The 23664-nt window shown below is 46.0% G+C and overlaps 1 protein-coding gene across 3 annotated transcripts in view; it reads right to left on the bottom strand.

The window, feature by feature from the left end:
* Positions 1-23664, bottom strand: part of LOC129818437 (mediator of RNA polymerase II transcription subunit 13-like) — a 119756-nt gene that overhangs the window by 5772 nt on the left and 90320 nt on the right. Inside the window, exons 5-24 of one of the 3 annotated variants that reach the window (XM_055874297.1) lie at positions 20308-20453; positions 18592-18825; positions 15220-15384; positions 14649-14805; positions 14406-14510; positions 13481-14146; positions 13127-13337; positions 8723-8798; positions 8511-8638; positions 8241-8313; positions 7767-7987; positions 6520-6722; positions 5483-6411; positions 4178-4357; positions 3657-3892; positions 3252-3474; positions 1398-1716; positions 1050-1314; positions 566-754; positions 144-367 (exon numbers count right to left, since the gene is read on the bottom strand). In XM_055874297.1, coding sequence (XP_055730272.1) covers positions 144-367; positions 566-754; positions 1050-1314; positions 1398-1716; positions 3252-3474; positions 3657-3892; positions 4178-4357; positions 5483-6411; positions 6520-6722; positions 7767-7987; positions 8241-8313; positions 8511-8638; positions 8723-8798; positions 13127-13337; positions 13481-14146; positions 14406-14510; positions 14649-14805; positions 15220-15384; positions 18592-18825; positions 20308-20453 — 4950 coding nt within the window. The remainder of the gene's footprint in view (positions 1-143; positions 368-565; positions 755-1049; positions 1315-1397; positions 1717-3251; positions 3475-3656; positions 3893-4177; positions 4358-5482; positions 6412-6519; positions 6723-7766; positions 7988-8240; positions 8314-8510; positions 8639-8722; positions 8799-13126; positions 13338-13480; positions 14147-14405; positions 14511-14648; positions 14806-15219; positions 15385-18591; positions 18826-20307; positions 20454-23664) is intronic. The other 2 variants (XM_055874299.1, XM_055874298.1) reach the window with 2 other exon arrangements.

Below are 23664 nucleotides of genomic sequence, written 5' to 3'. Positions count from 1 at the left end.
ATGTATAATAGATTTTATATGATGTAATTTAATGAACAACAGGATGAAAGGATTTGACATTATCTAACATTAGCACAGCATCATCAACACCTCATAGATATCCCACACCCAGGCCCTGAGTGATTGAGTAACTGACTGACTACCTGTTGGGCACATCGATGTTGATGATGCAGGTCTCCAGTAGCTCTCCCTGTTGATCGGTGCAGGACACCAGGATCCAGCGTTGGTCGTGGGACAGGCAGTAGCCCACAAACAGCACGTTGTACCTGGGAGGGATCTCTGCCCACACCTCCCCTGGCTCTGGTTGCTTGGCACGGGTAGGACCCAGAATGTACGGGGGAGAGTAGCCCTGTAGAGGGCTGGGGTGCTGGGGAGGGGACAGGGGGAGAGAGCGGGATGGGGAGTGAGGAGGGAGTGGGAGAGAGTGGGATTGTCAGACATTTGGAGCATTTACTAACCAGATGAGATGTGTAGGTAGGGTAGGCCCCTACGTGTCTGTTTGAAGCCTGTGTGTGACTTTGAATGGGTGTACATGTCTTTAGTTGTGTGTTTGTCCAAGCCTTACCTCTGGACTCTTGAGCACAGATTCTAGGGTGGAGGCGGGGCCAAAGCCGGTCAGAGACTTGATGTGTGTCTGTGTGGGTAGGAGGCGTCTGCACTGGGAGTAGGCTGAGAAGGCCAGGGAGCGCAGATGCTGCAGGTACAGAGGGCTCTCACCACTGGCTGGCTGGAGCAGGTACTGACATGGCACCACCTGGACAACCCATAGAGAATGAATGAGCACTCTGGTATGAGCAGATTGACCTCGGGAACTATTCACTGCTGTTAGCCGTAGTAGGACAACCAGACAGTGTCTTCTGGCACTCTATTCCATATATAGCGCACTCCTTTTGACTACAGGGCTCTGGTCAAAAGTAGTGTACAATGTAGGGATTAGGGTGTTCCCCCACAGTCTCAGTCACTCATCCGTACAGCCATTCACATTGAACCATACAGAAGCAAAGCTATAGGTGGTGTAGGAGGGAGTACAGTACAGTATATGATCTTACCTGTAACACCAGTGCTGGTCTCATGCTCTCCGGCAATGTCTGTAGCATCTCTGTGTAGCAACGCAGAAGCCCTAGTAACCACACACTGCCTGCCTCCACCTCCTCACCCTCTTCCTCCTCTCCTCCTCCTCCTCCTCCTCCATCCCTCGCTCGGCCCGAGCACAGGAAGGGGTCCACCACGTAGATCACGATGGCCGGGGGGTGGGCATGGCTATCGGCCGAGTCCGCCAGCGTGGGGATGCCGATTCGCTCCCGCTCCGCCACACTGGGACAGGGGGCGGAGACATATATCATGATAACATAGTAATACAATAGTAATATAGAAGCATAGATGCCCTGGGTCCTCACCTCTCAGGGGTCTCTGGCTGGCTAGGTGGTGGTGGTGGGGCATTGGGGCTATTCTTGACCTCAGTGGACCCTCCTTGGGTGCTCTCTGCTGGACCTGGCTGGCCCGAGGCTGCTGCTGCTGTGGGGGTTGGGGTGCTTTCTGAGCTGTGGGCCACGGTGGGGGCTGTTGCCTCTCCATCAGCAGGGGCCCCAGGACCATAGGGGGGCTGGCTGGAGGAGGGGGCAGGCTGGGCTGAGGAGGGCGTGGGGGCTGGAGTTGGCTGAGACTTGGGGGGTAACAGCAGACTGCTGTCCAAAGACAGGACAGACAACTGTGGACCTGGATGATGGAAAACATAGGGGAGGATTTAGAGTTGAAATGCATGAAGTAGTTAGTGTTTAGGGGTGAGGGTGCTGCAGCACTCTCAGCACCCCTACTTCCTGCGGCAATGGTTAGTGTATATACATACAGTACCAGTCAAAAGTTTGGACACACCTACTCATTCAAGGTTTTTTCTTTATTTGAACTATTTTCTACATTGTAGAAGAATAGTGAAGACATCAAATCTATGAAATAACACATATGGAATCCTGTAGTAACCAAAAAGTGTTAAACAAAGATTCTTCAAAGTAGCCACCCTTTGCCTTGATGACAACTTTGCACACTCTTGGAATTCTCTCAACCAGCTTCATGAGGTAGTCACCCGGAATGCATTTCAATTAACTGGTGTGCCTTGTTAAAAGTTAATTGTGGAATTTCTTTGCGTTTGAGCCAATCAGTTGTGTTGTGACATGGTAGGGCTGGAATACAGAAGATAGCCATATACACAGAAGACCAAGTCCATATTATGGCAAGAACAGCTCAAATAAGCAAAGAGAAAAGACAGTCCATCATTAATAAGACATGAAGGCCAGTCAATACCGGAAAATGTCAAGAACTTTCAAAGTTTCTTCAAGTGCAGTCGCAAAAACCATCAAGCGCTATGATGAAACTGGCTCTCATGAGGACCGCCACAGGAAAGGAAGACCCAGAGTTACCTCTGCTGTAGAGGATGAGTTCATTAGAGTTCCCAGCCTCAGAAATTGCAGCCCAAATAAATGCTTCACAGAGTTCAAGTAACAGACACATCTCAAAATCAACTGTTCAGAGGAGACTGCAAGAATCAGGCCTTCATAGTCAAATTTTTGCAAAGAAACCACTACTAAAGGACACCAATAATAAGAAGAGACTTGCTTGGGCCAAGAAACACAAGCAATGGACATTAGACTGGTGGAAATCTGTCCTTTGGTCTGATGAGTCCAAATGTGAGATTTTTGGTTCTAACCGCCGTGTCTTTGTGAGACGCATAGTAGGTGAACGGATGATCTCTGCATGTGTGGTTCCCACCGTGAAGCATGGAGGAGGAGGTGTGATGGTGCTTTGCGGGTGACACTGTCAGTGATTTATTTAGAATTCAAGGCACACTTAACCAGCATGGCTACCACAGCATTCTGCAGGGATACGCCATCCCATCTGGTTTGCGCTTACTGAGACTATCATTTATTTTTCAACAGGACAATGACCCAACACACCTCCAGGCTGTGTAAGGGCTATTTGACCAAGAAGGAGAGATATGGAGTGCTGCATTAGATGACCTGGCCTCCACAATCACCCGACCTCACCCCAATTGAGATGGTTTGGGATGAGTTGGACCGCAGAGTGAAGGAAAAGCAGCCAACAAGTGATCAGCATATGTGGGAACTCCTTCAAGACTGTTGGAAAAGCATTCCAGATGAAGCTGGTTGAGAGAATGCCAAGAGTACTCATATGTCCCAACTGGTACAATGTCCCTTCATCACTTCAGACAATTGCAATCATAAAGTTCAGTGTTTCACCTAGCTGCTTCCTGCAGGTGCGCGCATAGAGTTTGAGTTTTCTGAGGTTGTCGCTGTGTTGCTGTCCAGCCCAGGGCCCTGTGAACCACTGGTCTACCTGCTCCTCCTCATGCCTCTCCTTCTCTTTCTCCTTATCGGTCTCAGTTTCTGTCTCTGCCCCCACACGCACCAACCCATCTCTGGAGACCTTTGCTAGGGGTCTGTGTTTCCCCAACCGACACGTCTGAAAATGACAAAAAGTAGGGGTCAAGGGGTATAGAGCACATACACAGTATCCCACCCAGTGTCTTCAAACATTCACAGGAGGTGGAGGCGTCTAATTGGTAATTGTATATTCTGAAGGAAACAACAACTAAGGAATTGCTAGAGGAGAGGTTTGGGATACAGTAGTATAAGAGGACTTACCTCGTAGACAGCGCTGAGCTCCCGGAAGAAGGCATGTGCCCCGGCCAGCAGGGTTTCAGAGTTGGGGCAGAGCACCAGGAAGGCCACGTCCCTCTGTCCCCCATATGGTTCCAACAGCAGCTTCTCCCAGAAGGGCAGCGCCAGGGGCGACAGGGCCAGGAAGTTACGGTCATAGTTATCGTAGTAGCCCAACAACAGGGTAGGGATGGGAAGGGGCTCGGGCGACTCCTCTGACCCTGGTGAGAAGAAAGATGAGAAGATTTATGGAAGGCTGGACTGGACTGAAAGAGGTCAGGTGATTGTCTTGTTCGATTACATTTCTCCAGTTACCATTTGTACAGCAATATTTAGGGGGCCTTACTCCTAAATTGAGATCTGTGTAAGAACCTGAAATGTTGACATCAAATATAATTTACACAAAAGTGAAGTCACAAACAGTTAATGGGAAATCTATCTAAAATACAGTACATTGCAAATATCTACTGTAGATACGTCAATAAAGAGTGTCCCTGGTGGCTTACCGTAGGATCCCCGGCCGGCCATCTTGTGGAACTGTTGCCATGTGAGTGGACCCTGGACATGCTGGATGTTCTCCCAGGTCCGGCCCGTACGTTTCTTCTGGATTGCGTCCTGGAGGAAGGGCTGCAGGGACAGCAGCATACGCACCACGTCCTGGGACGACAGAATACTGATGTCCAACACTAGGGAGAGACAAGGAGACACACACACACACGAGAACACACACACGAGAACAAACACACACACACAGAGAAATACATACATTACATAAATAAACATTAGACATCATACACATTGAACGTCACATTACACAACAGTTCGTATCTAACATAGAGAAACATGGATTTAAACTTTGAGTGAATGTATTGATCTTGTTTAATTTTCCATTCTAAGAAAAAATAAGCTACACTACATGACCAAAAGTATGACTATTGCTCATCTAACACCTCATTCAAAAATCATGGGCATTAATATGGAGTTGCTCCCCCCTTTGGTGCTTTAACAGCCTCCACTCTTGTGGGAAGGCTTTCCACTATATGTTGAAACAACGCTGCAGGGACTGCCACAGGAGCATTAGTGGGGTCGGGAACTGATGTTGGGTAATTAGGCCTGGCTCACATTCGGCGATCCAATTCGTCCCAAATGGGGTTGAGGTCAGGGCTCTGTGCAGGCCAGTCAAATTCATCCCCACCGATATTGACAAAACATTTCTGTATGGACCTCGCTTTGCGCACGGGGGCATTGTCATGCTTAAACAGGAAAGGGCCTTCCCCAAACTGTTGCCATAAAGTTACAAGCACAAAATCATCTAGAATGTCATTGTATGCTGTAGCATTAAGATTTCCCTTCACTGGAACTAAGGGGCCTAGCCGGAACCATGAAAAACATTATTCCTCCTCCACCAAACTTTACAGTTGGCACTATGCATTCGGGCAAGTAGCATTCACAAACTGAATTGTTGGAACGGTGGCATCCTATGACGTGGCCACATTGAAAGCCACATTGCAAGTCACTGAGCTCTTCATTAAGGCCAATCTACTGCCAATATTTGTCTGTGGAGATTGTATGGATGTGTGGTCTATTTTATACACCTGTCAGCAATGGGTGTGGCTGAAATAGCCCAATCCACTAATTAAAGGGGTGCCCATAAACTTTTGTATACATATTGTATTTAGAACTGTAATCAGTTCACTGCAGATAGACAGCCACTATCAGTTCTATCAACACTGTCATCCCTACTGTCATCCTCCAATTACTATCACCCCTTGGCATCCTTCTATCATCCCAGCCGGATCACTCCTCCTTACCGTTGGTGTGAGGCCAGGAGTGTAGAGCGCTGCTCCTCACAACAGCCGGATCAACTTTCCCTCCGGCGGGGTTATCCACATACTGCTGCCCCTGTACCAGCGCGTTGTAACACTCCACACACGCATCACTGCCATCCGCCCACTGCTTGTCAGCCATCCAGCTCTGGAGCAGGGCCCCCTGGCGGCCGTGGCAGGAGCAGGCAGGAGGGAGGTGTAGGGAGGCCAGGGAGGAGATGGGCTGGGAGCACTGCTCCTGGAGGAGTCCCATGACAGAGGAAGGGGCGGGGGAGGAGTCCTGGGGGCGCTTGGCCCGGGGGTCTCCCATGGGTGGGTCTCTGCGGCACAGCGCCAGCCTCCTCTCGGCTGCCCGGCCCACCTCCGAGCCCCTCCCGAAGATGTCCAGCTCATCCTCCAGGAAGAGGCCCGTGCCGTGGGCCAGCCGGCGGTTGACGATGGCGCTGAAGCCACACATGCAGCGGTACTGGTCCTCGAGAGTGGAGTCCGGGATGTACACGCCCACGTCGGCACCCTTCACGTTCATGTTGCAGGCGCAGATGCAGCAGCTGTCGAAGTTGCGATCTTTGAAGACGTTGAGGACTGAGTCAGAGAGGAGCAGGGCGGCGTACAGGCTGTGGGCCTCGGGCAGGGCGGGGCAGGACGCATGGGGCTCAGTCAGGGAGCTCATAGGCAGGCTGGTGGAGGGCGTGGAGGCAGGGGAGCTCAGCTCTGTCCCGGTGCCCTCCTGCTTCACAGAGCCCTGCCCGCTGGCCGTGCCAACGCCCTTGGGGGTGCGCGGGGTACGAGGGGTGGGGACAGAGAAGCGGGGGGTAGCAGGGGAGGGCGAGGGGAGGATGCCGCCGGTGGTGCCTATGGATAGGGCACTGGCACTCATCTGGGCATACTCCTGGTCCCCAACACTGGGGACGTTGCTGGAGGACACACACACACACACAGTAAATTCAACGTGGTAACGTTTAAGGTACATTTTATGAACATCCATCCAGCTGTAATAGAACAAACCTTGGTACAGTACTTACACATATCCATCTCTGATGAAGGAGGGCGGCAGGGAGGAGTAATGCTCCATCTTGGGCAGCAGGGCCCAGGAGGGCCGGTAGTAACACTGGTCAGGCACCTTGATGGGGGGCAGACACTGGCTGGGGAGGGTCCGCAGCGGAGCAAACATGGAGCAGCCCATCTGTGGCTGGACAGACGGGACACGGTACACAAATGAGAAGTCCTGCAGAGGGGGATGGGGAAGGAGAGCTCATTGTAAATGTGTTCCCACAGTATCACAATGTGTCACAGAGAGACAATTAGCACTTAACACCGACACAAGTTGAAACAGGCTGTATGATGAGGAGCAGTTCAGGTATCTGGTTCCACATACCAGTAGGTCCTCTAGCAGGCCAGCACAGCAGGTATAAACATGCTACAGCAACATCAGTCAAGTTCAAATGAGACGCTAAAGTTTACATTAACACTGCTAGGCTGCACAGTGCCCTGTAGCTACTTTATTTTAAGCATTTTCACTATTATAACATTCATCATACGTCCACCAGTGTTGGGGAGTAGTGAACTACATCTAGTTCAACTAGTAATGTAACTGTAGCTGTAGCTTGGTGGTAGTTGAACTCAATTCAAATCTATGTACCGTTTTCAATACTTAATTACTTTTTTGCCATTTAACACTGTAGCTTACTACTGGAACTACACATTACTGTTTCTTCAAAACGAATATAAAAAATGGGTGAAGTAGGCAATCAATTCCTTTCTTTTTTGGTATCAGACCTGACTAATTCTCACTTGAAACACACGTAGATTTTGAGTTTAATAGGCTAAATTACACATTCTGTTAACACATGACCCCAAAGTGATCTGTAATTTATAGTCAATGACATTACAGAGTTACATATTTTTCACATATACATACTTTTTACGAAGTGGTTTGGATGTAGTGAACTACTTTTTCAGAGTAACTTTAGGGTAGCTTAAGTGTAGTTTAACTTCTTCCAGTGTGAAGTACTTGGTAGCTTGGTAAACTATATTTTCAGAGTAGTTTCCCAAACACTGATGACCACTAACCATATTAACCCATTTGAATATATCAATCGGTTACATGATGTCACTTTTCATGGGACTTATCTCACTTTACAAAGTCAATCCCATTGCAATTTACTGTTCAAATATGGTAGAGTCAATCTTGAATTGTCTATCATCAAGATTTGCCGCACATACTACAGACTTAATCATTTCCATTCCCATTGCTACTGTGGTGCCTCACCTTAATGTCCTCATGTTTAGGACTGGCCATGCCTTCCTCCACCTCCATCCGGTACTCCTGGAGCTGGGTGGAGGACAGGGGGCCCAGGGGGTGGTCAGAGCCCCCCGAGGGGGCTGGGGGCTCTTGGCTGGGGGTGTCACGATATGTCATGATGGGGGAGAAGGCTGGGTGCTGCTCCAGGGACGGGGGTGTGGGGAACATCCGCTGGAGGTCTGCTACTGCTGAATGGAGAGAGGGATGGGGGGAGGAGATGAGGGGAGGAGAGAGAGAGAGAGAGAGAGAGAGAGAGAGAGAGAGAGAGAGAGGGAAGGACGGTGATGGACAACGAGAGATAAAACAGACAGAAACAGGCAGAGAAGATGTGAGAGAAGGAGAAGAAGAAAGATTATTATTCCCAGGTCTCAGAATCATGCTAAACTAAACTAAGATAACAAACAAACTGCTGAACATGTGTACATGTAAAGATAGACTCACTTGAAGGATAGGGCACAGCCACCCTCCCCTCCCTTCGGTCTTCACCTCCTGATACCAGGACCCTGGCTGTGTGCTGATTGGGGCAAGCAGTCTACAAATTATTATGCCACACATATCTAAGTCTCCTTGGATAAAAGTGTCTGCTAAATGGCATGCACAGTACAGTATACAACTATGTATTATTATGATGAGTGTATAGCGCTTGGTTGAACGAGGGAATGAAAATGAAACTTTTTTTAGACATCCAGTAATTGTTCAAATGTTTCTCACCCCAAGTTCCTCCTCATCCTCGTCGAAAATGTTCTCCAGGTCTGAGATGAGGACCACCAGATCAGTCTCCCTGGTTAGAGGAGGGTTTTGGGCTTTGGCCGCCTCGTCGTCCTGCGGTGAGTCATCATCTAGAAACACACAAACAAGACAATCAAACACAGCGCAAAGAACACACCTCATAATACATGCGTTGTCAACATTCAAATCCTTACCAGCTTTGGGGGCAGAGCTAAAGATGGACATGGCGTCTTTCCCATCAGGCAGTGCACCGTTGCTGATATCCTCTCCCTGGAAGACAGTTATATTCATGAAATTTTGTCAGCAGGTGATTGTCAACCAAATTACTTCCGGTCTCACTGTAATTCACCGTTCATTAACATAAACACGTTTAGCAGCTCCTGGCTTCCACGCATAGCCTACAAGCCACAGATGCAGACCTTTGGAAAATCTACATTTTAAAAAGTCTAATAAATACATTTAATATAGCCTATACCGTCACAATAAATCCATGATTTATTTTAGACAGGTCTAAAGAAACATGAAATGAAGAAAATGTAGTCTATTTCAGAATAACACAATAGCATACTCTGAGATGTCCTTATGTTAGGATCTGATCTGGCTATACCATATGGCTGTGGGCTACACTAGTTCATTTAGCAAACAAGATTTGCCTAGAATTCCATGACATTATTTTATAGTATGAAGAATACAATTGAACATAGCTGAATAAAATTGATTTCTGATGGAGTGCGCACATGCTGCTGTTCTGTGTTGAGGGGTTAACAAAGAAACAGGTCCTACTATATGCTTAATTTAGAGTTATTCATGCAACTTTAGTTGTGATACAAACGTTGGGCTACATGTTTTGATTTTTAATACATTCCAAGGCTGTATGATGTGACTTATGATGATTTGAAAAAAGTTGCATGAAAGGCAGTCTCTCATTCACAATTTAACAAGCAGTTGATAATGCCTTGAATTTCCAGGTGGCATCCCCCTTGTGTGGCTGTAATGCCCCTTAAAAAAATCCATGCCTTTTGCTGCCAGTGGCCATTGTGCTCTTGGGCTGAACATAACAACTATAATTCCCTTCTCCCAGCTCTTCTTATTAGCCAATGCCTGCCACGTGATCAAGTCCTTAGCCTACTTCAAAGCTAAGATGCCTACAAGTGAAGACAGACACATCGGGGACACAACTGCGCGCCTCCTTCTTATCAAATTCCGAGAGGCATATTGAAGATGTTAGAAGAACTGTCCACATTTACTTTTCGTCAGCCAACAAAATTAGTAGGCCTAACGAACAGCAAAAGCATGAGGCTGATGCAACAGATCAACACGTTTACCTTAAAATGTTGATAAACTACTGGGCTTTCTTCACATTATAAGCGCAACAATGCACACATGGCAGTAAGCTATAATTGTCAAAGTTCCATTAGCAGGAAAACACCATTCTCAAAAGTGACCGCAAATGCGAAATATATGCATGTACTACTTTTGTCACACCCTGACCTTAGAGATCCTTATTTATTCTCTATGTTTGGTTAGGTGAGGGTGTGACTCGGGTGGGAGATGCTATGTTTTGTATTTCTTTGTTGTTTTTGCCATGTGTGGTTCCCAATCAGAGGCAGCTGTCTATCGTTGTCTCTGATTGGGGATCATATATAAGTTGTGATTTTCCGTTTGGGTTTTGTGGGGAGTTATTTTCTGTTTAGCTGTTTTGTTGCCTGACAGAACTGTTCGCTTTCGTTTTCTATTTTGTTGCAGTGTTCAGTTTTTATTGAAAATGATGTACGCCTACCACGCTGCACCTTGGTCTCCTTCTTCAACCCACGAGAGTCTTTACAACTTTATTATAAAGGTGCATTTTTACGGTGAAAATTATCTTCCCCAAACTTGAAACTCACGCGCTGCCTATGTATACCAGTTAGGCTCTACACTGGTTGTAAAGCGGATTAATGTGCTTCATTTTAAGAAGTTATTTGCCCACTTTAGTTTTGATAAACTTTATCAAAACAAATAGGCCTATGGGCTAGGCTACATGAGGTGTACAACTATGATTTGAAAAAGTCATAACGAAAGGCATGTGCTGTTTTTTGCCTTACTGCAGAAAAGCTGGACATCATTCACAAGATATATTATATAATTCACAAGTGATAATATAAGTATCATTGACAAGTGATAATATATGTAGGTATCATTCACAAGTGATAATATAGGTATCATTCACAAGATATATTATATAATTCACAAGTGATAATATAGGTTTAATTCACAATTGATAATATATCTATCTTCCACAAGTGATAGGCTAATATTATCACCCATCAGACTATTCTTGATTTAATCTTGTCTTTACACATACTAAATAATATATGAGTGAAATTAGTTTTGATTTAGAATGGGCCATTATCATGCACATGTCTCGGAACAGGGGCAGGGGGAAAAAATACATGTCATATATCCACTTACAGTGGCTTGTGAAAGTATTCACCCCCTTGGCATTTTTCCTATTTTGTTGCCTTACAACCTGGAATTAAAATACATTTTTAGGGGGTTTGTATCATTTGATTTACACAACATGCCTACCACTTTCAAGATGCAAAATATTATTTGGGGTGAAACCAACAAGAAATTAGACCAAAAAAATGTAACTTGAGTGTGCATAACTATTCAACCCCCCCCCCCAAATTCAATACTTTGTAGATCCACCTCATGCAGCAATTACAGCTGCAAGTCTCTTGGGGTATGTCTCTATAAGCTTGGCACATCTAGCTACTGGGATTTTTGCCCATTCTTCAAGGCAAAACTGCTCTAGCTCCTTTAAAAAAATGTTTTAACCTTTATTTAAAATGGAAAGTCAGTTAAGATCAAATTCTTATTTATTTATTTATCCTTCAAGTTGGATGGGTTCCTCTGAGGTCTGGGCTTTGACTAGGCCACTCCCAAGACATTTAAATAATTCCCCTTACACCAGTCGAGTGTTGCTTTAGCAGTATGCTTAGGGTCATTGTCCGGCTGGAAGGTGAACCTCCGTCCCAGTCTCAAATCTCTGGAAGACTGAAACAGGTTTCCCTCAAGAATTTCCCTGTATTTAGCGCCATCCATCATTCCTTCCATTCTGACCAGTTTCCCAGTTCCTGCCAGAAAAAAACATCCCCCCCAGCATGATGCTGCCACCACCACGCTTAACTGTGGGGATGATGTTCTCGGGGTGATGAGAGGTGTTGGGTTTGCGCCAGACGTAGCGTTTTCCTTGATGGCCAAAAAGCTCAATTTTAGTCTCATCTGACCAGAGTACCTTCTTCCATGTGTTTGTGGAGTCTCCCACAGGCCTTTTGGTGAACACAAAACGTGTTTGCTTATTTTTTCTTCAAGCAATGGCTTTTTTCTGGACACTCTTCCGTAAAGCCCAGCTCTGTGGAGTGTATGGCTTAAAGTGATCCTATGGACAGATACTCCCATCTCCGCTGTGGAACTTTGTAGCTCTTTCAGGGTTATCTTTGGTCTCTTTGTTGCCTCTCTGATTAATGCCCTCCTTGCCTGGTCCGTGAGTTTTGGTGGGCGGCCCTCTCTTGGCAGGTTTGTTCTGGTGCCATATTCTTTCCATTTTTAATAATGGATTTAATGGTGCTCCGTGGGATGTTCAAAGTTTCTGATATTGTTTTAGGACCCAATCCTGATCTGTACTTCTCCACAACTTTCTCCCTGACCTGTTTGGAGAGCTCCTTGGTCTTCATGGTGCCACTTGCTTAGTGGTGTTGCAGACTCTGGGGCCTTTCAGAACAGATGTATATATACTGAGATCATGTGACAGATCATGTGACACTTAGATTGCACACAGGTGGACTTTATTTAACTAATTATGTGACTTTGAACGTAATTGGTTGCACCAGATCTTATTTAGGGGCTTCATAGCAAAAGGGGTGAATACATATACATGCACCACATTTCCGTTTATAATTTATTTGAATTTTTTGAAATAAGTTATTTTTTCATTTCATTTCACCAATTTGGACAATTTTGTGTATATCCATTAAATTAAATCCAAATAAAAATCCATTTAAATTACAGGATGTAATGCAACAAAATAGGACAAACGCCAAGGGGGATGAAAGTAAATAGAGTAAATGGAGGACGCTTTTCCCATGGTTCAGTTGCATGCAAGCCAGATAGGCTGTACTCTTGTTGTGAAGCAAAGCAATGTGCTTAATATTAGGAAGGTTGCTAAATAAGTATAGTAGGCCTAGCCAATAGAAAACTGATGGGATCCTGTTTTTAATAGAGGCCATCAAAACTCTGTTTTCTCACACAATTACATAACCTATAGAAATGTTGCACAACATGAGCTCATGGGCTCTCATGAAGTGTTTGATTTGATTCTCAATGACAGTTGCATTGATGTTAGCGTAATTAGAGGAACAATAGAGGGCTGAGTACCAGGCAGTTAGCAAGTTTGCTAGGCTACTAATGACCTTCAGCAGCACCAGAGTTTTGAGAAGCCTACAGTAGTTACCATAACTAAACGGTCACTTGGAATTGGACTGCAGCAGTAATACAGTCACTGTAACGGCCCTATCCACCAACAATAATAATCATTGCAATTTGTTTTTACTTACCTTGGGGCCTCTCTTGCTAGGGTCTCGGCCCTTCAGTCTCTTGGAGGTGGGGAAGCTGTACTCGATGTCTCCCTCCTTGAAGTCATACGGGTCGTCCCCAAGGTCCCCCAGCCCTTCCACCCCAGGCTGCTGCAGTAGACCCAGGGTCTGGATGTGTTCCCTAACACGCTCCTCGGATATCTTGAAACACTTCTCTGTCTGCGCGAATAGTCTGGAGGGAAATTAGATAGGAAACTTAGAGGGATCCTCGGAGTGTGTGTTTGTTTGTGTGCCTGCCTGCGTGCTTGCGTGAATGCTGTCGTGCGTGAGTGCGTGTCTTTAGTTTCTACATTCATGACCTGGTCTCTCTCTCACCTTTTCAGTGCAACTCCCTCAGTGACCTGTGTATCTGTCTTTAATTCCACTCTGTCACTGGGCAGCTCTGGAGGCCTGAACTCAGCCTTATCAGCCCTAGGAGTCCTGAAGCCCCTCCACCAGCCCGCCCCAGCTTCCCTCTCTCTGGGCCCCAGAGGGGCTGCATAGAGAGCAGTCGCACTGGGCTCCATCACCCCCAGCCCTGACGCCCCATCTGGACAGGGGGCCATGCCCACAGGAGCATCCAGTACCTCAGGGTCCTGCCCCACCCGCGGATGGGGGCTGAGCGTGGGGGGTAATGGGGAGATGGGAGAGTGGAGCAGGGACTGGGGAGCTTTCCTGCCAGCTGAGAGGGGCTTGGGGTACTTGCAGGTGGGCATGGGATCCAGGAGAGGGTCCAGGGCGACTAGGCCGAGCTGGGACCCTCCAGTGGAGTCTTGTTCCTGGCAGGTCTCCTGGCCCACAGAGAGCCGGTGGTGGAAGGGGGTCATGGCGGCGACCCTCTTGGGCTGTTTGTCGGATTTCTCGGACTTGTCCGTGGCCTTGTGCTTAGGCAGAGAGGGAGGAGGAAGTGCTGGGCCCAGGGAGGGGGTGGGGTTGGCACCAGACAGAGGGTTGGCAGAGGAGGTGTTGGTCTGCTGCTGCTGTTTCTGCTGCTGCTTTAACCTTCAGGAAGAGAAACAGGATATGATGGCAGCCAGAACTAGCGTGGCAGGTGAGGATTCTGTTCTTAAACATACTGAATACTTTCAACTATGTGTAGCAACTTGTGAGGACTTGTCTACATCATATCATATCAACACAGTATATTTAATACAAATACTTACACTACATTTTCACAATGTTCACATTATTTCTACATAATCAATACACAATATTCAATTTCAATAGGCTTCACCCCCCAGATGCCAACCCCTGTGCCAACCTGGAGCAGCTGCAGGGTGCCCTCTCGCCCGAGTCGATAAAGTCCCAGGTGGTCACCCCGTTTGGCGCCTCCTTCTTTGGCGTCACGCTACTGGGCACACTGCATCTGGGGGCACAAAGAGAGGCGTGAGGGCGCCAATCGTGTCACTGCACATCAACACTAACAATTCCACCGCAAATGCCAAGAGATAAACAGTGTCTGAAGCTGTGCCCCGGTTAGCCAGCAGCCTCTCTAGACACTCACTTGTGTTGCAGTTGGTTGAGATAACACTCCTTCCATGCCTGATGCACCACCTGATTGGTCAGTTTCTTCCCAGAATGCTTTGGGCTGTGGTTGGTGGCCCCAATGGCCCTCTCCTGGGCAGGGAGGATGCTGGACACTGTCACAAAGCCACTGTCTGCTGAAATAATCAACAGATGACATTATTCACTGGAGTTTGTTCCCTTTGGCAAGGCTGTGGGTGGATGTCTTAAAAGTGCACGGCAGGAGACACTTTACTAGGACTCTTGAGATATTGAGAAATTGCAATCAGACACTCAAGAACAACTCTGCAGCTAGAGTATAGCATTATTAGTTTGTTTGTATCAGCTGTTTTATTTCTTAATTTATTAGATATTCATCAAGTAGACTTCATTCAATGTTGATTATGGATTTGATTGCATTTAGAGTTGGGTTATGGATTGCAGTATTGAGTTGTTTTGCTGTTGTGCAAGTAGAGCTGAATCAGAGTCATTTTGGGTATGTAATTATTTAGGGTCAAGTTCTGGAGTTTATGATGATGATGATATGGTGTGGTGGTAGAGGCATCCAGTACCTGAGCAGGGCTGTTCAGGTGAGGTGGGCGGTGTGAGGGGGATGCTACAATGGGAGGGGTCTCTGCTGAGCCCCTGGGCTCCGGGGGCAGGTAGGGGCTGGTCCACAGGCAGGTCGCCATGGGCAACCAGCACAAAGGCTGCTGGGTAGATCATCCTCACACCACCTAGAAGAAGATGAAAGAGTAGTTTAAATCCCCTCACATTCACACAGATGCACTCATGTCCACCCCACACACTCCTTCTGTGGCCAATACACACTGGATTGGTTAATCATTGCATGGCCTACAGTGGCTGGCTGGTACTGGGCTTAGGGAGGTCCGGTTTCAATCAGTTCTAATCAATGATGAGGGGTCAGGCAGCCAGTCGATGGGCTTGGCAGCCAGTCAATGGGCTGATTACACCATGCTGTGTTTCCGTCACTCCCTGGAGCTTCTCCCAATCTCTCCTCTTCCCCTCCCCTCTTCCCTTCTCCTCCCCTCTCCTCCTCTCTCCACTCCTCTCCTCCCCTCCCCTCCACACCTCTCCCTTTCTCTCCTCTTGTCTTTCCTCCTTACCTCAATGCACTCTGAGAGACATAACACTTCTCCCTTGAGAGCACTGGATCCACCACTAATTAACCACCTCCAGTATCATTTAGCCTCAAACAGACAATGAATGTGCAATCAAAGCTGAGACTAAAATCGATGAAGAGCTGTTGTTCTCTGTTGTTCCCTCTTTAGGTGTGATAATGATAATACATTTCAGTAACACCATATCAAAACACTTTGCCAATAGCCTACTGTCACCCATAGCCTACTGTCACCCATAGCCTACTGTCACCCATAGCCTACTGTCACCCATAGCCTACTGTCACCCATAGCCTACTGTCGCCCATAGCCTACTGTCACCCATAGCATACTGTCACCCATAGCCTACTGTCACCCATAGCCTACTGTCACCCATAGCCTACTGTCACCCATAGCCTACTGTCGCCCATAGCATACTGTCACCCATAGCCTACTGTCACCCATAGCCTACTGTCACCCATCGCCTACTGTCACCCATAGCCTACTGTCACCCATAGCCTACTGTCACCCATAGGCTACTGTCACCCATAGCATACTGTCACCCATAGCCTACTGTCACCCATAGCCTACTGTCACCCATAGCATACTGTCACCCATAGCCTACTGTCACCCATGGCCTACTGTCACCCATAACCTACTGTCACCCATAGCCTACTGTCACCCATAGCCTACTGTCACCCATAGCATACTGTCACCCATAGCCTACGGTTGCCCATAGTCTACGGTCACCCATAGCCTACTGTCACCCATAGCATACTGTCACCCATGGCATACTGCACCCATAGCATACTGTCGCCCATAATCTACTGTCACCCATAGCCTACTGTCACCCATAGCCTACTGTCACCCATAGCCTACTGTCACATATAGCCTACTGTCACCCATCGCCTACTGTCACCCATAGCCTACTGTCGCCCATAGCCTACTGTCACCCATAGGCTACTGTCACCCATAGCATACTGTCACCCATAGCCTACTGTCACCCATAGCCTACTGTCACCCATAGCCTACTGTCGCCCATAACCTACTGTCACCCATAGCCTACTGTCACCCATAGCCTACTGTCACCCATAGCATACTGTCACCCATAGCCTACGGTTGCCCATAGTCTACGGTCACCCATAGCCTACTCTCACCCATAGCATACTGTCACCCATAGCCTACTGCACCCATAGCATACTGTCACCCATAGCCTACGGTCGCCCATAGCCTACTGTCACCCATATTCTACTGTCGCCCATAGTCTACTGTCACCCATAGCCTACTGTCACATATAGCCTAGTGTCACCAATAGCCTACTGTCACCCATAGCCTACTGTCACCCATATTCTACTGTCACCCATAGCCTACTGTCACCAATAGCCTACTGTCACCCATAGCCTACTGTCACCCATAGCCTACTGTCACCCATAGCCTACTGTCACCCATAGCCTATTGTTCATGCGCGTACACTGAGTGTACAAAACATTAGGAACACCTCCCTAATCTTGAGTTGCACCCCTACCCCCTTTTGCAGCATCAATTAGTTGGGGCATGGACTCGACAAGGTGTCGAAAGCATTCCACAGGGATGCTGGCCCATATTGACTCCAATGCTGTGTGTCAAGTTGGCTAGATGTCCTTTGGGTGGTGGACCATTCTTGATATACACGACAAAAACCCAGCAGCGTTGCAGTTCTTGACACAAACCGGTGCGCCTGGCACCTACTACAATGCCCCGTTCAAAGGCACTTACATTTTTTGTTTTGCTCATTCACCCTCTGAACAACACATATACAATCCATGTCTCAATTGTCTCAAGGCTTAAAATCATTATTTAACCTGTCTCCTAACCTCATCTACACTGACTGAAGTGGATTTAACAAGTGACATCAAAAATGGATCATAGCTGGATTCACTTGGTCAGAGCTGAGAGGATCGTCAGCTGATGTGGCGCACCTGGGCATGCTTAGCCTGGAGGCTATAAAGGGTGGCCACATCAGCCAACAATCTCTTCCCTGACTGGCAGGCTGGCTTCCACCACCTTTAGTTTTTTTGTTGTTTTCACCATACAACACCCTCTCACACATTCACACACTGCATACACTACTGTTTCTACAGACGTCCACAGCTTGTGTTACATTTTTGTATTTATTATTAATTAGTTGAATAAATGTATTCCTTTTTACATTTAAGTCATGCGTGGTCTCCCTTTGTTGTTATGAACTATGAGCCAGGTCGTAACAATGTATATACAGCAAAGTGTGTACATTCAATTACATTCAAAGGTAGCAAGCAGGGCCGGCTCCAGGCATACGCAACATAAGTGGTGGTTCCCGAGTGGGAACTCAGTTTAGGAGTTTGGGAACTCAGTTGGTCTCAACTTACTGATGAGAGTTAAAATAGTAGAATACACAAGGTGCAAGTTCGAAATTTGCTTGTGCATCGGTAGTTTTTCTCTTGTTTTGTCAGTCACTGACAGTCAGTCAATCAGATAAAAAAAACGATTGGTAGGTTAGTCTAGCTAGTTATCTAAACTTATAGTAATCATGGCGGAATACTGACCAGGGCACGTGTCCAGGAGCCCTGACCTCCAGGGGGCCCAAATTGATTTTGTTAGTCACTCTCACTCAGATATCATGTAAAAAAGGCTAATATTTCTCTACACCCCATGGCAAAAAATGGGTAGAATTTCAGGAAATTAGTTTAAAAATAAAATACAAATGTGCCCGATTGGTGGGGGGCCCCACAACCAAATCTCGCTTATGGCCCCCAAAAGGCTACAGCCAGCCCTGGTAGCAAGTGTTTTGAACGTTACCATACATACCTACGATGACCTCGACGGCCACATGACTGTTGGGGTCAAACAGCGGGTCAGTGCCCTCCCTCTCCGCACCCATGCCCCCCATGCCGGCACCCCCTGTGCCCCCCTCTCTATGGCGCTGCAGCACCATGGGGTAGAAGTAGCTCCACTCCTCCATCAGCTTCCTCACGGCTTGGTCACTCATCTTATAGGCCTGGCCCGTCAGAGAGCCCGACAGACCATACGGACTCAGGATCACTGCAGTGGCAACGGGTGGAGGGATCGACAGACAGACATAGAGTCAGACAGATGAACATACAGATGGGAGCACAGACACATAGACAGGTAGAAGTAGAGACAGACACATAGATAGGTAGAAGTAGAGACAGACACATAGATAGGTAGCAGTAGAGACAGACACATAGATAGGTAGCAGTAGAGACAGACACATAGATAGGTAGAAGTAGAGGCAGACACATAGATAGGTAGAAGTAGAGACAGACACATAGATAGGTAGCAGTAGAGACAGACACATAGATAGGTAGAAGTAGAGACAGACACATAGATAGGTAGAAGTAGAGACAGACACATAGATAGGTAGAAGTAGAGACAGACACATAGATAGGTAGCAGTAGAGACAGACACATAGATAGTTAGACATAGAGACAGACACATAGATAGGTAGCAGTAGAAACAGACACATAGATAGTTAGACATAGAGACAGACACATAGATAGGTAGACATAGAGACAGATACAAGGATAGGTAGAAGTAGAGACAGACACATAGATAGGTAGAAGTAGAGACAGACACATAGATAGGTAGCAGTAGAGACAGACACATAGATAGGTAGAAGTAGAGGCAGACACATAGATAGGTAGAAGTAGAGACAGACACATAGATAGGTAGCAGTAGAGACAGACACATAGATAGGTAGCAGTAGAGACAGACACATAGATAGGTAGCAGTAGAGACAGACACATAGATAGGTAGCAGTAGAGACAGACACATAGATAGTTAGACATAGAGACAGACACATAGATAGGTAGCAGTAGAGACAGACACATAGATAGTTAGACATAGAGACAGACACATAGATAGGTAGACATAGAGACAGATACATCGATAGGTAGAAGTAGAGACAGACACATAGATAGGTAGCAGTAGAGACAGACACATAGATAGGTAGCAGTAGAGACAGACACATAGATAGGTAGAAGTAGAGACAGACACATAGATAGGTAGAAGTAGAGACAGACACATAGATAGGTAGCAGTAGAGACAGACACATAGATAGGTAGCAGTAGAGACAGACACATAGATAGGTAGAAGTAGAGACAGACACATAGATAGGTAGAAGTAGAGACAGACACATAGATAAGTAGAAGTAGAGACAGACACATAGATAGGTAGAAGTAGACAGACACATAGATAGTTAGACATTGAGAGACACATAGATAGGTAGAAGTAGAGACAGACACATAGATAGGTAGAAGTAGAGACAGACACATAGATAGGTAGCAGTAGAGACAGACACATAGATAAGTAGATATAATAGAATAAACAGTCAGAGAGGGGAGCACAGAGGTGCAGTATATCAGAAAGGACCACTGTCATGTTCAGAATCAGAGATTTGATAATACACATAGTTATGACATTGATGCTCAGGTTAAAACAGAGACGGGTAAAGACATCCAGTGTGTTGGCTCTTACGTCTCTGTTACCCTGGGTGTTTCTCACCTTGTACGGGGGCTGAGGAGGTCTGGGCCAGGCGGATGTGGTCATCAGTGATGTGGTAGGCAGGCTGGTGTTGGGCAATCTCTACGCTGGTGCACACATTACTCTCCCCATGCAGGAAGAAGGTGAAGGAGCATGATAGGTGCTCACTGTAGAGACAGAGAGAGAGAGAGACACAGAGACAACGTCAGTCACATACAGTCTCTATGCAGTAAAGACTTTACACTGCAGAGAGAAAGACAATATAGAGACAACATTTCTGGCACTTTGCACTAAGTTGCTGTTATACCATGTAGTTACTATGGTAACAGGGATGCCATTAGCTCCCCATGGTAACTACTGATTAGTAATCGTGAGCTGCAAAATTGTACATACTGTAGATGAGAAAACAGACTTAATGTGTCTTTCAAAATACAAAGCTTTTCATAAAATCATATAAGCTTATAGTTCATCTTCCAACATATACTGTATGTACTTATTGCAGGAATAAATCCTTATTTCCCTATGATTGATTAAAGTGACATAATGTTTATGTATGGCTTCTACTCTTTAGTATACTTCATGGTACAGTTTATTACGGTGGTCTTTGTTTTATCACACATGTGATAGCTAACCCATTATTGTGATCTATAACTGAGGGTGGGCAGGACATCATTAACCACCAGATGTTAATGATGTGCATTTTTAATCTATAAACACCATCGCCTGTCTGGCCAGGCTTATAAACCAGCAGACAATAAACTCAGCATGTAATCTCCATGTGATTACCGTGCTGCCTAGTGCCTATGCAATATCTCTGTACCCTGAAGAAACTGGCCTATGTTAGAGCCGTAATGGATCATCAATTCAATACAGTGGCCAATTCCAAAGCCACACACGGGCTGTTTTGGAATAGAACTAATGATAATATCTCAGGGTCTGTTATTCACTGTTGATGTGGCCTGAAGATGGCGCTGAGTGATTGGGGAGAGAGACCAGTTTCTTAGCTACATAAACATTCCTCAAGCTCACCAAGAAATACCATCATAACAGCAGGCGGTTGCAGTACTGCTATCCAGACACACACACTGAGGCACACACACACACACACACACACACACACACACACACACACACACACACACACACACACACACACACACAAACACATACACAAACACACACTTCCTGATGTTCCCGCTGCTGCATCAGGCCATGAAACTCAAACTGGCTTCTGTTCTACAGTACTACATCTCCCATCTCAATAATTTAGATCTCTACAGCACATGTAATATATATATATATTTTTTAAATAAAAAAATCTATGTCGCTCCCCTCCACCCCCTTACTTAACGCCACATGAAGAGCTATTTATAGCCGTGAGGGGTGCCTTCAGGGGATAGTCTGTAGTGAAGAGTCCAGTCCAGCCCACTAACAACACAAACGCACGCACGCACGCACGCACGCACGCACGCACACACACACACACACACACACACACACACACACACACACACACACACACACACACACACACACACACACACACACACACACACACACACACACACACACACACACACACACAAATGCACATATTCAGCCAAGTTGGACCTACTGTATGAAAAGCATGTGTTGTTGTCTGACGCTGCTTCCCTATGGTGACTTTGCATCACTGCCCAGTGTGAACTCATCCATATGAGTGGACAACAGGCCTTTGGGATACAGTCATGTACAAAATAATGTAATAAGATTAAAGTTGTTCCCTACCGTAGGGAACAGAATAATGTAAGAACAACAGTTAGTATGATTGGACGATTTCCTACATTTCTAAATTGTCAGCTCCAGTTTGAATATTTCTATTTTCTATGTGGCCAAATTAAACATTTACTTAAGACAAAATGTTTCTCTATTTGTATTGTTGCCCTTAGTTTCACACACTGAAAATGCTATTAACCAATCATAAGTACAATCATTAACTTTGACAACTGTCTTCTGATACTTTCTATCACTTCTGGAGTCTCCATTTGGACTGCCTCTATACACTGTTAATAGGCCATGTGTAAGGAGCTTCCACAACTTCCTCCTTACATTGGTCATCCTATTTACTCAACAGTCAAGCCCCCTATTTATACTCAAGCAGGAGACAATCTCCTGGGGTGCTTATTTTTTTACGAGAGCTGCCTACAAAAACACAAATTAGTCCTTTCCATGACTCCCCCGTGACCCTTTCTCCAGACCGCAGTCAGAGCAGGAGAGGGAGGGAAATCTCCATGAAAAATGTTCCGACATAAAAAATCACCGCCCAGCTCACTAGCTGGCTTCTCCCCTCCCTCCTTGTCTGTACTGAGCGAGTGGAACATTCAGCAGTCAGAACACTGGCTGAGTCTTTTCATATTTCAACAGTGTGGCAGGGGGACCTGCGCTGAAAGTCTACTGTACAGACTGACTGGCTAACAGCACTGTGAGTTTACCTTGGTATAGTTTACCTTGGTATAGTTTACCTTGGTATAGTTTACCTGGGTAAATCTACTAGAGCACATACAATGGTTATACTGTACCAAATAATTATGTCCACAATATAGGGCATGATAACAGTAATGACAATGTACTGTAGGTAATCACAACAATCATGATATAATGTTTTGCTCCATTTCAGGCAACAACACAGACTGAGTACGTTTACATGCACAGTAATATTTCGATATTAAACTGATTGTGGCAGTAGGCAGATTATGCAGATTAGTCATGTAAACACCTTAGTCTGTTTAGCTTAATCCAAGTAAGGTCCTAATGGAAGTAAGCATACACTGATTAAAACACCTGGTTTTCTGAACAGTCTTTCAAATGATTAGGACATGTAAACACCTTTACATTTTCCTGCAGTGGGCTAAATCAGGGTCTACTTTGAAACAAAAGTATACATCTCACATACATGGTTATGAGCTTAAAAAAGAAGACACCTGTATCATGTTAAGTTTAAATGTATTACATTTTGAGTTTGTATAACAATATTACACTTCATATACATCACAGAAGACTGAAATATAACAAAACCGTTTGAAATAGAAACACCGGATTTTCAGCGTAAAAATAATAATACATGTTTATAATTGAAATTATGAAAAATATTAATAACATTCCACCCATGAGGCCGCTAGGTCATTTGACTGTTGGAAAGGCTACTAGGCGTTCCAGTGGTGTATTTGATCTGTGCATGTGCTAGCACCAGCCGAGAGCCTCCCTCTTTAGCACGAGCGAAGTAAGTTCAGAACAACTGAATGTATGCGTCTTAGAAGTAGCTTTCACATACAAATGTATATCTCCGAACTCAGAATGAAATATGCTTCTCAAAAATAACATGGTCGATGTGGAAAGAGG

Source organism: Salvelinus fontinalis, chromosome 21 (assembly GCF_029448725.1).
Source record: "Salvelinus fontinalis isolate EN_2023a chromosome 21, ASM2944872v1, whole genome shotgun sequence".
NCBI classification, from domain to species: Eukaryota; Metazoa; Chordata; class Actinopteri; order Salmoniformes; family Salmonidae; genus Salvelinus; species Salvelinus fontinalis.
Note: the sequence above shows the minus strand (reverse complement) of the source record. Positions and strands in the feature narration are given on the sequence as shown.